Source organism: Hipposideros armiger, unplaced genomic scaffold (genome assembly GCF_001890085.2).
Source record: "Hipposideros armiger isolate ML-2016 unplaced genomic scaffold, ASM189008v1 scaffold_47, whole genome shotgun sequence".
Classification (NCBI taxonomy): domain Eukaryota; kingdom Metazoa; phylum Chordata; class Mammalia; order Chiroptera; family Hipposideridae; genus Hipposideros; species Hipposideros armiger.
This window is the reverse complement of record NW_017731397.1, coordinates 4,728,472-4,744,888: the sequence shown is the minus strand read 5'-3', so window position 1 is coordinate 4,744,888 and position 16,417 is coordinate 4,728,472. Positions and strand designations below refer to the sequence as shown.

The 16,417-nt window shown below is 57.2% G+C and overlaps 1 protein-coding gene across 1 annotated transcript in view; it reads right to left on the bottom strand.

Annotated features, from left to right (window-relative positions):
- The window catches only part of MINDY4 (MINDY lysine 48 deubiquitinase 4), a 129,444-nt gene that overhangs the window by 6,696 nt on the left and 106,331 nt on the right, over nucleotides 1-16,417 (bottom strand). The window contains exons 12-15 of the mRNA XM_019639880.1: nucleotides 14,390-14,453; nucleotides 11,314-11,475; nucleotides 5,608-5,788; nucleotides 4,979-5,051 (exon numbers count right to left, since the gene is read on the bottom strand). Of these exons, the coding sequence (XP_019495425.1) occupies nucleotides 4,979-5,051; nucleotides 5,608-5,788; nucleotides 11,314-11,475; nucleotides 14,390-14,453 (480 nt within the window). The remainder of the gene's footprint in view (nucleotides 1-4,978; nucleotides 5,052-5,607; nucleotides 5,789-11,313; nucleotides 11,476-14,389; nucleotides 14,454-16,417) is intronic.

The following is a 16,417-nucleotide window of genomic DNA, read 5'->3' as shown; positions in this document are numbered from 1 at the left end:
CTGTTGTTCAGCATCTTAGCTGTAGAGGGCAGTGTCACTGGCCCTCATATGTGGGATCCGAACCGGGGCCCTCTGGCATCCCAAGCAAGTTCTTAACCATCGCGCCACGCGGCCGGCCCTATACTTAGTTTTTGAGGTTTTGCACAGAGGTAACTAACCCACCATCCCAGCCAACAGGTGCCAAAGCAGGAGGATATTAAAAGCACCAGTGAGAAGCAATTTGCAATGTATGAGAGAAAACTCAAAGCAGAGACATTTTAAAAGTTGAACGGGCTGAGACGCAAAACTCTCAGACGTTTCAGAAACGTGCCCCAGCCGGAATGGTTCTGAAAGTCTGTGAGTCCATTACAAGGACATAAGAAGAGCTCTGAATGTGCAGTTAGGGACAGGTGAAAATGGAAATGCTTCTTAGCAGGGCACAGCATCACCGCGCCCTCGCCCAGTGTTAATTCAGGAGGGGGCTGAGCGCGGGTATTGAGCAGGGTTTCTCAGCCTCGACACCACCGGCATTTTGGGCTAGCTTAGTCTGCTGTGGGACTGTCCTGTGCATTGTAGGATGTTTAGCACCCTCCCCCTCAGCTGTGACAACCAAAAATGTCCCCAGACATTGCCAAATGTCCCCTGGGGCACAAACCACCCCAGTTGAGGACCACTGGCTTAGAGGTTGAGCTCTGTGATGATGCCATGGGTCCCTGGAGCTAGGGTGGGCTCAGCATCATGAAGGCCCACCTCACGGCCACAAATGAGGCCCTTTCTTCTCGGGGCCATCGCCACAACAGAACGGCAATTACTGCCTCAGCCAATTTTCAACACTGATGAATCTGGTGTATTTCAGTGGGGGTGGCGGGGGGCAAGGTCCCTGATAGAGCCTGTTTCGGCAAGGAGAAGGACGGCTTGGTTTTAAAGCCTCCGGGCTGACCAGTAAAAATACATCCCAGAACTCAGCAGGATGCAGCTAAGGCCTCCAGACTCCTGTTCTGTGTTCTGCCCCTGCGCCACGGCACACAGTGTTGTGTGCACCCAACCAGGTACAAGGGATCCCGGGGCGGGTGCGTGTGCAGGCTGCAGGGCGGAGCATCAGAAGCAGGCGGTCGAGGCAGAGGGAGCACCCAGGAAACCCTCATACAATGGGTGGGAGGCAAAAAGGGTGTCCACAGAGGCGTGAAGGCTGGAACAGGCCTGTAAGACAGGCGGGGAGACCACTGAGGGAGCAGGGCCCTGGGCCCCAGCCCCTGGAAGGCACCATTCCCAGCAGAAATCACATTTTCAATTTCTTGTCTGAGCCTCCAAACAGAAACATCTGTGGCCCAGCCCCAGGCCCTGGTTATGAGTTCTTTCCTCTGTCTCTGGACTGTTGACAGCTGTTTCATTTTTCTCCCACTCTAGCTCGGCTGGAAGGTTGAGGAGCGGTCACTGTGTGTGTCATGTTGGGAAATGACCGTAAGTGAGCCTGTTTTTGCCGAGATGGTTAGAGAACAGCCGGAGGATGAGGGCAGGAGACAGGCCCCACATTCCTGACACAAGCGAAGGTAACAGGAGATGCTCCAAGACAGAGACATGCGTCACACCAAACAGTGGAGATGGCACAGGACCCGGGGACCGCTCGACTTAGGATGCTCTTCTCCAAAGGCAAAGCCCGCAGTCGGGTCTTGTGCAATGTCGCCATGGCAACAAAACCAGGTGGCGGGAAGTCACACTGTCCGCTCAGTGACCTTCTACAGGGACAACGAGGACCTACGCTTCAGGGCCCGTGCTGCTTGTGACCTGAGGTGTGGCCTGGGGCATAGACCTCTACTCTGGAGAGCACCGTCTGTAACAGGAAGGGACATGCACGGTGGTGACCAAGGATCTTTCTGTGGGTCCAAGCGAGCGTTCGGCTGTACCTCAGCAGGTGTTTTGAGTCAGACTGGCCTTAGAAATGACCTGAGCTCGGGCCGTGGCACCACACGTGTCCCCTTCCCGTCAAGGCCGGGGCTTCCTATAGGAGCAGGCCTTATCCCGCACAAGGCAGAGCCCCGATGCAGCGAGTCCTCACTGACCTTGAGGCCACTTTCCCAAGTTTTTCCCTTTGGGCTGTTTGAGAATCTGGGATGAAAACAAACTCAAAGCCTTTGTAATCCAAGCCCCTTGGAACACGCTGGGCCTGCTGTTTCCCATTACAGCGGTATGTTATCTGATGGGGACGGAGGGGAAAACCCAGCGGTCCCATTCTTCACCCGCCCACTCCGCTTTTCTGGGAATCACGTTGGGAAAAGCCGCACTGTGTTCACTGCCCAGGTGGACCCACACAGCGGAGCAAGTGATGGGAAAGTGACGCAGGCAGGCAGCTGGTTTCAGAAAAGTCCTGAAGAAGAGGATGGAGCACTCGTGCCTGGAGGGCAGGGGGTGGGCAGCCGCGGGGCCAGGAAGGCAGGACCCCTGGCCCTGTGTGTTGCAGCGGCCAGAGATGGGAGGGTCAGCCCCTCACTTCACACCTGGTCATCTGAGCACACAGGGCGGCCAGGGAGGGGGAGGCACCTCTCTCATCAGGCACGGGGACAGCGGTTCTCAATGTGGGCCTGGGGCAGACAGCACCACAGCACCTGGGAACTCCTCGGGAATGCAGATTCTTGGGCCCCACCCCAGACCTACTGAGCCAGAGCCCCCGGGGGTGGGACCCGGTGATCTGTGTTTCACCGCGCCCCCCAGGGGATGCCTGTGGAAGCGCCAAGGACCACGCTCTAGGGCAAACCTTCCCAGCGGGTGAGCTGAGCTGGATATTGGTGTGCCAGGACATCGGTCGCTCAGGCATCGGGAGCTGGGCGGGGTCTGGGCCAACCAGGGTCCCCAGGCCAGCGGTCCCTAACCCTGCGTGCTGCACAAGTAGGATGCCTTCCTATCTGTGACAAGGACTGGGAAGCACTGTTGGAGATGCCGGGGGCCCAAGCTCCTCCTGCAACAGGTGAGGGGAGAGCGCGCGAGGCGGACACTCAGCCTGGACCAGGCAGGGGCTCCGCCTCCGGTGCACGCGGCCTCTGCAGCCTGCACACTGTTCCACATGCCATGATTTCTCTGTCTCGTTTCATGGCACATGGCCAGGGGTGCTGCAGGGAGGTAGGTCCTGGGAGCAGGGGACCGCTGACAGGAGGGGAAGACGTGCTCCAGGCCCACACTCACACTCAGATGTCTCTGGGCTGAGCTCCCTGACAGAACAGAGCAACGAGTCATTTTCAAGTGCTTTCCAGTTAGGGCTGAGCCCAAGAAGTCTGATCCTCGGCCCATGGGAGGTGCTTGGTGAGGCAGGCAGTGGAACCATTCTTAGGGAAAAAGGAGTTACTCAGATGGGGCAGCTGGAGAGGCTCAGGGTGGTGGGCCGCCCCTGGGAGGGGTGCAGAGGCAGCCGTACCTTCAGTGAGCGGCCTCAAGGGTCTGCAGCGGGGCGGGGCCTGTGCCCAGGGTGTGGTTCCGAGCCCGCTTGGCAGGCCCACCTGCAGGAAGGGTGGCCTGTGGCCTCCCACCCCGGCCTGTAGAAGGTGCCAAGGCTGGTGTCACCTCCTTTCCCCGCGGCTGCCCTTCTCTCATCACTCTGAATGAGTGGCCCTTTGTACATGAAAGCAAAGCGACTTGCATGTGCCTTTAATCCTCCTGACGAAAGAAACGCCGGCACATGACCCCACAGGAATGCTTCGTCCTGGCCCGGTGGGCGGGCGGGTGGGCGGGGGAGCAGATGGACCACTGGAGAGGGTGTCTTGACATCTCCCGTGTCCCTCCCGGGTGTTCCCACTGCGTACATGGCATCCTTTTTCTCTCTGCAGCTCCATTCAAGGGCCTCAGCCATCAGCCACGTTCCTCCACCCCAATCCTGATTATTTCACAAACAGGGCCATGGAGTTTCTGCCTGGCATCACACTGAGTCATGAGTGGCTGAGACAACAACAAGAGCAGCTTGCAGAGCGCTTGGTAACGTCCCGGGCACCCTTCAGGAGCCTGGAAGCCAGGCACTGCCATTATCCCCATTTTACAGATGACAGAGTGAGGTACAGAGAGGCGAGAGCCCAGTGGCTCACAGCCAGAAAGAGGCAAGGCCAGGGTCCACACCCTGGCAGCCTGGCTGCAGAGCCCACGCTCAGCATGCCTGCAGGTTGTACTGCTCCCCCAGAGAAGGCACTGGAATTCAGGACCCCCCGCTCCCTGCACCCCGAGGCCTCCACATCACTACCCAAAGGCTCTGTGAAGGGCCCGCCTGAGCCTGGGATCACCCCCCAGTGTCAACTCCACAGCTCTCCAGAGGGTGCCCCAGCCCTGGGGCCCCACCGGAGAACTCATGAGTGAAGTGATGCGTGAATCCCCCCATAGTCCGGGTAACCCCTTCCCCCGGCCTGAACCTCAGCCTCCTCTCAAATACTGAGGGGCTAGATTAGAAGAGCCAAGGACCCCCCCCCCCGCCTCTGGGGCTAGGGGCCACCTCTGCTCAGTGTTCAGAGGGCCCGGCCCACACCAGCAGAAAGATGGAGGACGCTCCTACCAAGCAAGAGGGTGCCACTGCTGCGGAGAGCCACCTGCGAGCTACACCCAGGCTGGGCCAGGCCCTCCCACCTTCCTGTCCTGCTCAAGACCCCCCACCCCTAGGTAACCTGTCCTTCCCCCTTTGACCCTAACAGCACTCACCACCCTGGGTGGCTGCTGCCTTGAGTGAGGAGGGGCCTCACCCCTCATTCAAGAGGTACGCACTCACCCCCACCCCTGCCACAGGGATGTCTTCAGTAGCTGTCTGAAGACACATGACCCCACAAATCACACTTTCCCACTCGGGCCATGGTGACCACAAGGCGCTACACATGAACAAGCTTCGAGCGCTGTGCCTTCCCAGTCTGCAGGGGTCCTGCCACACCACAGCCCCTGAGTCGGGGCGTCCCCCTTCCTTCAGGCCACACCACCCCCACCACCGCACTCCCGGCCACTCAGGTGAGGTTCTACTGCCAGAGTGGGTCCGACTCACTTGGTCCTGATGCAGAGCTCGAGGGGTGGGATGAGGTCATTGTCTCCGTCCTCAGGGACAGTCTGGGTGGTGTCTGGGGGGGGGCAAGAGAGAGGCCCACGCTCAGCCCAGGGCCCGAGCTCACCGTGAGGTTGGCACTGACAACCCAACTCCGGGGACCTGCCTCTTCAGGCACCTATACCTCTTCTCATCTCAACTGGACCGCCCTGTTCCTGCCCATCAGCTCTCACATGGACACCACCGCACCCTCCTCGTGGGCCTCCCACCTCCAGTCTCCACCCCACCCTCCTGCTACCAGGATAATTCTTTCCAAAAAACACATCTGATCCCATCACTCCCCTGCTCCAAAACCTCGCGGGTCTCCCCAGTGCCTGGAGAATAAAACCCAAACTTCTCGGCAAGGTGTTCTGGGCTCTCTAATACATGGTCTCAACCTCACCCTACACCCTTAATGCCATCCATTTCGCAAGGCACAGCTCTGGCGCCCTCCCGCAGGAGGACCCGCTAGCACTCGCCCTCTGGCCCCCCAGTCCTGACATTCAGGGGAGGCTGTGTTGCTCTCTGGCTTCCCTGACCAGTGGGTCTGGGGGCTCCCCAAGGCTGCACGGGGTGGAGGGCAGGCGTCGCACCGATGGTCAGCCGGATCTGCTCCTGCTGGTTGGCCAGGCCGTCGTAGTAGTACAGGTCGAAGAGCCTCTCGGCCCTCCAGTCTCGCAGGAGCTCGGGCTGCACGCTGAAGAGGACGCTGAAGTGGCTCTCGCTGCACACCACCCAGATGGGCAGCCTGGGGGTCTTCAGGAAGCAGCCAACCTGGGTGAGGGAGAGGGGGCAGAGATGCTGACGGGCCCTGCTGTCCCTGGGGAAAAGGGGCCAGAGCATCTGCTGCCCATCCCCACGGCCAGGCTGACCTCAGAGAGGCCCTATTGGGGACCACAGCCTGCGTGTGATGCTGGGGGCCCCTCGCGCTGCTCACAGAGGCAGGCCTGTCTCCCAGAGCCGTCCCTGCTGGCTCAGCTGCTGCTCGCAGGGCCTTGGCCTCACCGACAGTCACAGAGAGAGCTACCCCGGCCTGAAACACAGACGCCCTCTCCCCTTCTCCTCCAATCCAGCTGGTCCGCGGTACTGCCCAGCCTGCCTCCAAAAGCTCCCCCATGCCAGCCTCTCCTCGTCGGGCGATGGCCTCCCTTTCACACCCTCCTCCCCTCCACAACCCACACTCCAATGGAACCTCCTCAAACTAACCCAGCATGACAATCCTCCGTGCCTGTGCATCCACTGTCTGCAGTCTAGAGCTGGTACACCTCTCCTCTCTCCTCTCCTGAGGGTCCTGGACCACCCGAATCATCCAATCAGGGGCATGAATCACCTCCTTCTAGCTCCTGCTTGGGGAGTACTCGATACTAGGTACTCGGTACTCAGTACTAGCGCAGGGCATCACTGCCTCACAGTGATGCATCTGTCTGCCTGCCAGCAAGCTGGACTATACCCTTAGCACCAAGAGCAGCGGGTGTGAGTCAACACAAGCAAATGCCTGGCGAATGAAGGCCCTTGTGAGTGAGGTGGAACTGGAACTAGGTAGGACTTGACCTTGAGGAGGTGGGACTCGGAACCACGGGGAGCAGGGAAGGAGGGCCTCTGGGTGAGCCGTCTGTGGTGATGCCAGGAACCCATGTCCAGAGACATTGGGAGACTGTTGGGGCCTTCAGGAAAGAGAGCAGGGGAAGGGGAGGGCGGGAGCAGAGGCTTCCACCTGAAGAGGGACGCCCTCCGAAAGTCCCAGCAGCGGACATTCATGGTAGAGGAGCGCTAGGGAAGGCAGAGGCTGTGGCACGTGCACCGGGGCCCTTGGCCCCACTGCTGTTCTTCTTGCCGAGGGGAGTTGGATGCCGGGCTGTCTCTGCCCTCAGGGCCACCAGCCCTCTACGCGCTCTCTCCCTGTTGCCTGTGACTCCCGCAGGTAGTGCCTCTCCCCACCGGGGCCCTGGTTTATTCAGCTCTGTCCATTCGTGCCATTAGGCTGGGCTGGGCTGGTTCTAGCCTAAATCCCCACCAGCCCCGGGAGATGTTTGCTTGCTCAGGTATTTACAGCCGCAGCCTGTGGATTAAGGAAAGAATGGGAATTATTTTTCCAGTGGGGAGAAGGGCATGCTTTCTCCAGGGCCCGTCACAGAAGAGTGGCCGGGCAGTGTTCCTCGGGCCCCTCGGAGCCTTACTGAAAGCTGACTCAGGGCTGGGGTGTCTGGAACAGAGGGGCTGTGCTCAGGAGGCCCGGAACCAGGTCCCTGGCCGAAGACTTGCCCGCCAACAGTAACTTCCTCCAGAGGGTGGGAGGGCGACCTTTACAATGTGTTCATTTTCTCTTTGTCCAAGCGCCCTGCCCCCACCTGGCCAGTCGGGCCCTCACTCCAGTCCCGTGTGACATTTAAACGTGACGGCAGAGCTCAATCCTCGGTGGGATGTGGAGGAATTAAATGTCTTAAAGGACGTGGCTGGACGTGCCTAAACCCCACTGCAAACTTGGCTTCTGTTCCAGGCTCAAAAGAGGCTTTCCTGACGAGGGCACCGCCTCGAACAGGGAGCCCTGAAGACTGGGGACCCAGTGCTCATTCACTGCAGGCAAGAGTCACAGGGCCCGCCAGGGAGCAGGTGTCTGCATAATCAGCCACCCTGAATTTTCCAGCAGTGGCACAAAAGGGCAGCTTGCCATTTACACAACGGTCAAAAGATTAAGGGGGGGAAAAAAAAAAAGAAAAGAAAAAAGCTGCCCAGAGAGTTTATAAATGAGTTTTCTCATTCAGGAGCCCCTTCCAAGTGGGTGACATTTTCCAAAGATGAAATTCACTTCCTTGGGTTGTTGGAGTAGCTGACCAAAGGAGGGAAGGTGGGCACGTTAGGTTTCCTCCATCACAGGCTGAGGCTTTCTCCTGGCGGGGGAGTAGGTGACACCATCAGGGACGACTTTTGAATGAGGATTCTTACATCTTTGCGGAGTGGGGGGAAGGGTGTAGGAATACCCCAAACCCACCTGTGGACTGCCAGCTTTGAAGCCCTACGTGAAAGGGATCAACATTTGATTGCTGGCAGGGTGAGTCTGTCATCTCAGAGGTCCCAGGCGCTATGCTCGACAATGGGGATATGGCAGTGAAGGGAACAGAAACTGCCTTGTTCTTATGGAGCTCACCAGGTTAGTGAGGAGGACAGGTAGCAATCACGTGATCTCACAGATGCATTTCCACCGCATGGCACTGAATCGAAGGTGTCACCAGATTCGCCACTATGTTTTGTTATCACTAAGAACTCAAGGTGACAGTTCAAACCTGACTGTAATAATGCCTCAAAATCTCAGAAATGTTCAAAATGGGGGAAAGTTCGCATCTCAAAAGCAATGAAATATGATACTTCAAACCAAGAAGAGGCCTACGAAGGAAAGAATTAAGATTCTATGAGGGAGAATGACAAATGTGGGCAAGGCGTCACGAGAGGAGACCCCAATTTAGATAGAGCGATGAGATCAGGAAAGGCCTCCGTTTTAAAGCTGAAATGTGAAGGGTGCGGAAGCAGGCACAGGTCTTGCAGGGCCTTGTAGGTCCTGGGAAGCTCTGCATCTTAGTCTGTGTATTAGTCTGCCAGGGATGCCACAGCAAAGTGCCACAGACTGGGTGGCTTAAACAACAGAAGTCCCAGATCGAGGTGTCTGCAGGATTCGCTCCTTCTGGGCCCTGTCTCCTTGGCTTATAGATGGCGGCCAGCTTTCTCGGTCTTTACATGGTCATCCCTCCGTGTGTGTCTATGTCTCAATCTTCTCCTCAGATAGGGATGCCAGTCAGATTGAATTAGAGCTCACCCTGAGGGCCTCAGTTAAACGTAATTACCTCTTTCATGGCCCTATCTCCAAATCCAGTCATGTTCTGAGGTATTGGGGTCTAGGATTTCAACACATGAATTTCGGGGGACACGATTCAGCCCATAACAGTCTCAGAGGACTGGACAACCACTGAAGGGTGTTAAGCGGAGGAAAGATGTGGTCCGATCCAACTTGTTAAAAGATCACACTGGCTTCAGATTGGAAAGGGGTGGGGACAGGAACCCGAGGCCAGCTGAGCTGTCACAGGTGTCCAGACCAGTGATGCGGGTGGCTCAGACCAGGGTGAAGTTGGACAGACTTGAGGAACAACTTGGGGTAGGAGCCACGTGACCTCCTGATCGATTGGACATGCTCCTTGTTTGAGTAACTAGGTAGATGTGCCATTTGTGGGTCCAGGGGAAGCAGAGGACAATGGAGCTTGCAGCTCGGTCTTTGGCCTAGGTCCCTTCCTGAAGGCAGCATTGAACACCCCCTGCAGGTTATGGGAGAAGCAATGAAGTTAAACTCCCAGTCTCATGCTGTCCTTCCCTGGTCTGTCAGTCCCCCATCACCATGACTACCACGAGCCAGGAGGGGCCTTCCAGCTGCAGCCTGCAATACAGTCCAACCCTCACTGCTGAGCTCTGGGATGGTGGGAGTGAGGTGGGTAAGACCAGCCCAGGGGGGTCACGGATAGGTGACGACGGTCCCACCGTCCCAAGGCAGAGGAGCACACATCCTCTTGCTGTAGGAGATAAGACTCCCAGTCTTCAGCCAAGCACACAACAGCAGAGGAAGTCGACGTGGATTCAAGGATTTGGATCTTTGCAGGGCCTGAATTTCTTCAGTCAGCATCTTAATCCAAGGGAAGGATGACCCCCAACTGATGTTCCCATCAATTACCCTCCACAGACCAGAGGAAAATCGTTTACTTTTTGACCAACACCCTTAACGCAAGAATGAAACCAGGGATCATGGTAAGCCTGGGGATTTCATGAGTCCAGCCAAGGTTACCCTCTCGGCCTGTGGAATTTCGGCCTGCGTGCTTTCAGAGCCCACCCAGGGTCTGATGCTCGGGGGCCCTGGTGCTTCTCACAGGCCACGTGGCCACATTCCTGGGCTCCCTCTGAATACCAGCACATCTGGGAAGGAGCCACTATCATTCTTTTCTACCCAGGTCTCTGGAACCCACGAAGTCTGCTTCCTGTCTGTGGGGGTGGGCGTGTCATCCAGAAAGGGGACCTGAGGATGTGGCCTGTGAGCAATGGGACAGCACACCTGAACATGTGGAACATGCAGGAGGGATGTGATGAAAGTGAGCGCCACCTTAAAATGCGGGTCTCCACCCACTCTGCAAATCCATTCAACTAGCACTTTCGGAGTGTCCCTTGCGTCAGTCTCTGCAGCCCTGGTCTGGGGATACACAGTGATTGAGGCCTCGTCCAGACCTTCCGAGAATCTTTGCAGAGCTCCTGTTACACCCTCAGGACAACCCTTTTCACATAATCAACCACAGAACAATGTCTTCTCGTGAAAATGGAGGCTCAGAGGAGGTTCAGCGGCAGGCTGGGACAGGAACGTGCTCCCCTGCTCACGCTGCCCAGCATACAGTCACGTTATCCCCTGTCTAGCTTCACCTGGGCGTCCGGCCCTTACTGAGACCCTGGCTGCAGTTGAGAGGAGGTGGAGGGACCGATACACCAGCCAACAGGCTGAGTAACGCCTGGTATGGGTAGAACTGTGTCCCCCCCAAAAATTATGTTGCAGTCCTAGCCACCAGGCCCTTCGAATGTGACCTTATTTGGAAATAGAGTGGTTGCAGATGTAGTTAAGATGAGGTAATGGAGCCCCGAAACCAACATGGCTCACGCCTTTGTAAGAAAAGGAGAAGACGCACAGGGAGAGCACGACCGACCACAGGACAACGGAGGCGGAGGCTGGGGCAGTGCATCAAGCAGCCGAGGAACCCCCAGGGTGGCTGAAAACCACCAAAAGCTAGAAGAGACGAGGGGGGATTCTCCCTGCGGGTTTCAGAGGGAGCAGTGCCCCAGCGACACATTGATTTTGGACTTCTGCTATGAGCGCTTGTGCTCCAGAGCTGTCAGACCATAAATTTGTTGTTTTAAGCTACCCAGTTGGTGGTGCATTGTTGCAGCTGCCCTAGGAAATGACAGGTCCCCTGTCCCTGGAGCAGAACCCCCACCACCCACCCATACGTACAGGACAGTGGCAGCCACTCCGGCCCACAATCACACTATAAACCCCTCAGAGTCCCTTTCAAACAACCTGGTATCAGCTGGCTCTGGGAGTGAATTTCGTGCCCGAAGTGCCGATGCCAGGGAAGCCGCACCTCTTCCAAACCCTCTGTGAGGGAGAGCTCAGTTCCCACCTGCTCTGGGAACCAGGGGCAAGCTCTCCCTCCCCCGCCCTCCTTTTCACCCGTGCCGGGGAACCGGGCCCCTCAGTGTCCAGAGACCTGTGCCTCCGGTACCTGGCACACGTTGTAATGCTCGAAGAGAGACAGGAAGCCAATGTCGCTGCGGCCAGCGATGCCTTTGAGGAGCGTGACGTCCCCGTTCCCAGAATCCAGCTCCACTACGTCATTGAAAACATTCGACACGGCTCTCCCGGTCAGGAGCAGGTTGACAAGTTCCTGTTGATGAGAGAAAGGGGGAAGGCTTCTCAAGGGGAGATCTGGAGCAAGAAGAAAAGGGTGGAGAAGGAAGGAGAGCGAGGAGGGAGAGAGGCTGAAGTCACAGGGGCTTGTGACTTGTGTTCCCACAGGCCCTCAGGGGAGGCTGCCAGCTCTTCTCATCAGAGCGACTCTAGACACTCATCAAGCTTTATTCCGAGAGCGTTTCTCAAGCACCAACACTGCACAGGACCCTGTCCTAAGGCCTTGGGGGGAGGTGGGGGTGCGTGGTCCTGCCGGAGGGAAACAGGGGCTCCTGGCCTTGGGCACCGGGGTCTACAGTGGGGCACCAGGTGTGCGCCCCCACAATACAGGATGTGACTGGGGCTCGAAAACTGTGTGCACAGAGCACTCTGGGGCCCAGGCGGACATGGGACCACGTGACTCGTCAGAGCTGCTTGGTGGACAAGTGACATTTGGGTGGGTCTTGAAAGAGGGTAATTTTTTAATAACCTTTTTTATTTTGAAATAATTTTAGACTCAAAAGAATTTATAAAAATAGCACAGAGAGTTCCTGTGTACCCTTCACCCGGCTTCCCCCAATGACAACATCTTATATAACCAGAACATTAGCAACACCAGGAAGCTGACAATGGTGCCATGCCCACGGCTCCATCTCAGGTCTCATTCAGATTTCACGGGTGGTGGTGGGGGTCTTCCAAGGGGAAGGGTAGGGAGAGGATAACAGCAGCAGAGAAGCCCCGGTCTGGGTTCCAGCTCTGTCTCTGCCCTCGTTGGCTGCATGGCATCAGACATTCAATGGCCATGTGGCTTCTGCCCTACACCCGACGGGCCCACAAGCCTGCTGACCCCAAAACCAGGAGACGCTGCCCTGGGGTGACTGGAAGGGCCCTTCCTATGCAGAGCATCTAGGGGTCCAACCTCCTGTTAGAAATGGGGAAACTGAGGCTCATAAGCTGCACAGCTGGTAAGTGACAGAGCTGGACTTCCACCCACGTGTTCTGGCTCTCTGTCCGGAGTCCCTTCCCTCTCCGCTCACTTGTTACCATCAATGTACCACCCGGCTGCCCAAAGGTTCAAGATGAAGGGTGGCTGCTCAGTGCCCGCTGCCCACTGAGGAAGGATTCGCCCAGAAGCAGAGCCTGGGCAGGCGCACCTCACTCTCTAACCCGCCTCCTGCCCGGGCCGGCGCACAAGTGGGGGCCGGCAGGCAGGAATCTGCCCCACCGGTTGTGGAAACGCCCTTCGCGGCCCTTTCTCTGGAGAGCACAGTTCACAGAAGTGTTTTCCCCTGAATTGTGAGAGCGATGCCGGGTTAATAAGTCCCTCTGTCAGCACCAAGACCCCTGCCCCAGTGACAGTAAAACAGGCCTCCTCTGATGGCCGCAGAGGGACCCTGCTTGAAAGGAGATATCGAGGGGGCCTCATTGTGTCCTCGCAGAGGAAATGGGAAAGAATTTGGAGGAAATGGCTGCTCTGAGACACTGCACTTCAGGGGCAGCAGCTGCTAGAGAGGCCTGGCCTTTTTCAGACAGGTTCGAGTTTTCCCATCCGGTTTTCTAAGGGACTAGGAAGGCTGCCGCTCCCCACCTGGGGTGTGCCGCAAACTCTCAAAATGGGGGAGAAGGGGCAACAGGCTGCTCCTCGCCCCTAAGCTCACAGTCGCACAGTAGCGAAGCTTGGTGGTCATCTAGTCCCTTGCCATTCAAAGTGTGATTCATGGACCAGCGACATGACCCTCCCTGGGAGCCTGTTAGAAATCCAGAATCTCAGGCCCCAACCTGGACCCACTGAACCTGAGCCTGCTCGTCAACAAGACCCAGGGGAGTTCGTGCACATGTCAAAGTTTAAGAAGCTCTGTTCTAATCCAAATGCCTCACTTTACAAATGAGGGAACCGAGTCTCGGGGGAGAAAAAAAATCACCCCCACTCATTCCGCAGATGAAACAGCCAACACGGCTCAGAACCCAGGCCAAGACTCTGGTCTGGCACCCACTGCACCCCTCCTAAATGCCCGGCCCTGAGCAGCTCCCACAGGGAAGGCAGGCCCCCAGACAGGAAGCTGGACCCCCCAGGTGGCCAGAGAGGCCTGAGTCCTTCTTCTAGGAAGGTGGGCAGCAGCCACCCCATAGTCCCTTGGGTCCTGCCCAAACTGCAGGCCCTGAGCTGGCCCCTGCATGGTGCCCAAGTACGTTTTCAGGGCTGGCACAGTGAGCCAGGATCCTTAGGACAACTGGGTTTTCAGCTGGCCCAGCAGACTAAGCAGCTCTGCCTAGCCCGTCTGTGCTACATGTCGCCCTGTGTGCACTGAGGGTCAGATTTAACTGTGGCCCAGTGGCCACTGTGAGAGGCCTTGTCATGTAGAGAAAGGCTCAGACAGAAGCCAGGTGTAGCATTTGGCTCCCAGTCCTGATGCTCACTGATAGGATCTTGAAAAGATCCTTTCCTTGGTGTCACCAGGTGACTGAGAGGATCTATGGCAAGTAATTGTGCTAAGGGTCCCCTCTGCCCCCCACGAAGCCCCTTCAAGTCTCCTTTGTGAAGATGCAGAGGGAAGGGTTGTTGTAAAGACACTGCCCTGTGTAAACGTTAAGGGAGCCATGACCGTCATCTCCCCAGCTGGCCCTGGGGCCCCAGCCTGTGCCCAGGGCTCTGGGCTACGTAGTGCCTGGGTCTGCCGTCAGCCTCTTTTGCACCCCGTGCGGCACCAAGCACACAGGTCAGGCACAGCCAGCCCTCCAGAAACGGAAGCTACGTTGAGCTCCCTTCCTAAGTCTCCATGAAGGTGAAGCCCAGCACAGGCCACCACACGAAAGCTACTTGCAGAGGGTTGGCATGGCAGAAGAAGAGGGGAAGAGGAAGGGAAAGGAGCACCTGGCTACCCCGGCACCCCCCTGCACTGCATCCCCCTGACCTGCGTGCAATAGCCGTGTGCTCCAATCAGGTGGCTGGTGGGGACGTCGAAGTCCTGGCGGACGCTGGAAAACATGGAGAAAGCAGTGTTAGCACGTCTCTGCCTGACTGAGATGGCCGAGCAAACCTCAACGGGTGACCAGGGGCTCCCTCATGCCCAGCTGAGGCCCAGAAATGCGCTGTGGCAGAAACCTAAGGGACCTCCGCTCTGTGCCCTTGCTTGGGGCGGGAGCCCGGGTCTCTTTGAGTCACCCTCGTTCTAGGTGACAGCCTCCACTCTCTAGCCTCACCAAGCCCTCTGCCGATGCGGCAGAAAGGTCCCTGGGTTTAGAATCCAACACCTTGCATTCCCATCCCAGCTGTCACTAACGGGGGGGCCTGGAACATCCTCTGACATCTCTCTGGGCCTCAGCCTGTGAGTCTGTTAAATGAGACGAATGGTCTAAAGTAATAGCTGTCACCGCCTGGGCACAGACCTTGTGCCAGACCCTGTACACACACTATTCCTAAACACTGAGAGAAAATCCAGGCTGGAAGAAGGACTGATTTGCCCAGCGGGCTCGGTTCGCGGGTGATGGAGCAGGCAGGGGGCCTGACAGTGTCTGGAGGCTGTGATCTCCCCACCCGCAGGTGACCATGCTGGCTCCACCCTCAGAACGGGGCCCCCTAAACGGCACACGTGGAAAGCCCCTTTGCCAAAAGAAATCCTCAAACCAAAAGGAATGGGCTTCTGGGGCTGGGGGCCAGTGTGATTCAGGGTGTCATGTCCGCAGTCGCCCTGTCACATGTGAGGTAAGCACCAGGAGGCAAAACCACACCCCTGAATCTCAAAACCCTCCGACACAGAGAGTCCAATCTAGAGAGCCCACCACCGGGACTTGATTCCTCTCACCGACCCGAAGTCAATCCCTCGGGAGACGAAGCATTATTGTGGAACAGAGCCGTGGACGGACAAACAGGAAAGGAGCGACCGTTTACTGAATACACTCAGAGGACGGCAGGGTCAGCCCTCCAGCCCCCCCAGGAAAGTCAGACTACTACATTTTATAGATGTGGAAAAGGGCTCAGGGAGGTGACAGCAGGGTGGGTGACGTGACAGCCCTTGGGGCACATCGCCCACCCAGACCTGTGTCCCTGGTCTCTGCCTCCATCACCCCCACCCCACGGAGAGCACGGAGAGGCGGCCCAGAGGCAGGAAGGGCTCAGCAATCACGTTTGTTTTTCCTCTTAGTGGAAGGGAAGAGAAACCTGGTCTCAATTTTGTACTTTGAATCTAAGATCTGCCATTAAGTCCACAAACCTAAAACACACACCCTGGTCCCTGTAACCTTCCCAACACGAGTTTAGAAACTCAAGCCCCATGACCTCTGCAGGAGACATGCTTTCTTGTGGTTTTTAATAACCATGGCCAAATGGGGATGGCTTGTGGACCACATGACAAGACGGGCTGGGGTGGGCACTGTGGGGCCCCGCCGAGAACCAGGGAAGCGGGGGTGGGGGTGGGGAGGGGTAGGTTGCCTCAAGAAGGGCCTTGGAGGGTCGCCCATCAGAGACAGCCCAGCGGGCCTGGGAAGGAGTCGGCTACGGGACAAATGGCCAAGGGCCGCAACCGGCCTGCACGAGCTCAGGCAGAAGAATTGATGGAAACGCTCTCCAGCACACGCAGCCATCTTCTGAAGTGAAGAAAATAACCTCAGAGGAGCCCAGGGTGGGCTGATAAGCATCGCTGGCTCGGAGCCGGCCAAAGCTTTCAGAAGCAGTCTGATCTCCATAATCTCACAGCCTCGTGTTCACCCAGCGGGTTTGAGAGCCTGCGTCAGCTGAGAGCAGAGGGACAGGCAGAATGGACAATGGGAGGAAATGGTAATTGCATCCTTAGGTGCAAACACGATGGGAAACTCAGAAGTGGGCTCAGATCTTAAAAGAGAGGAACATCTGTATTTCACGTTAGGGCGTTCGGGAGACGCCAAGGAGAGGCTTATGGCTTAAGAGATTTACAACTTTGGCAAATCTAGCTGCCCAGACCTCC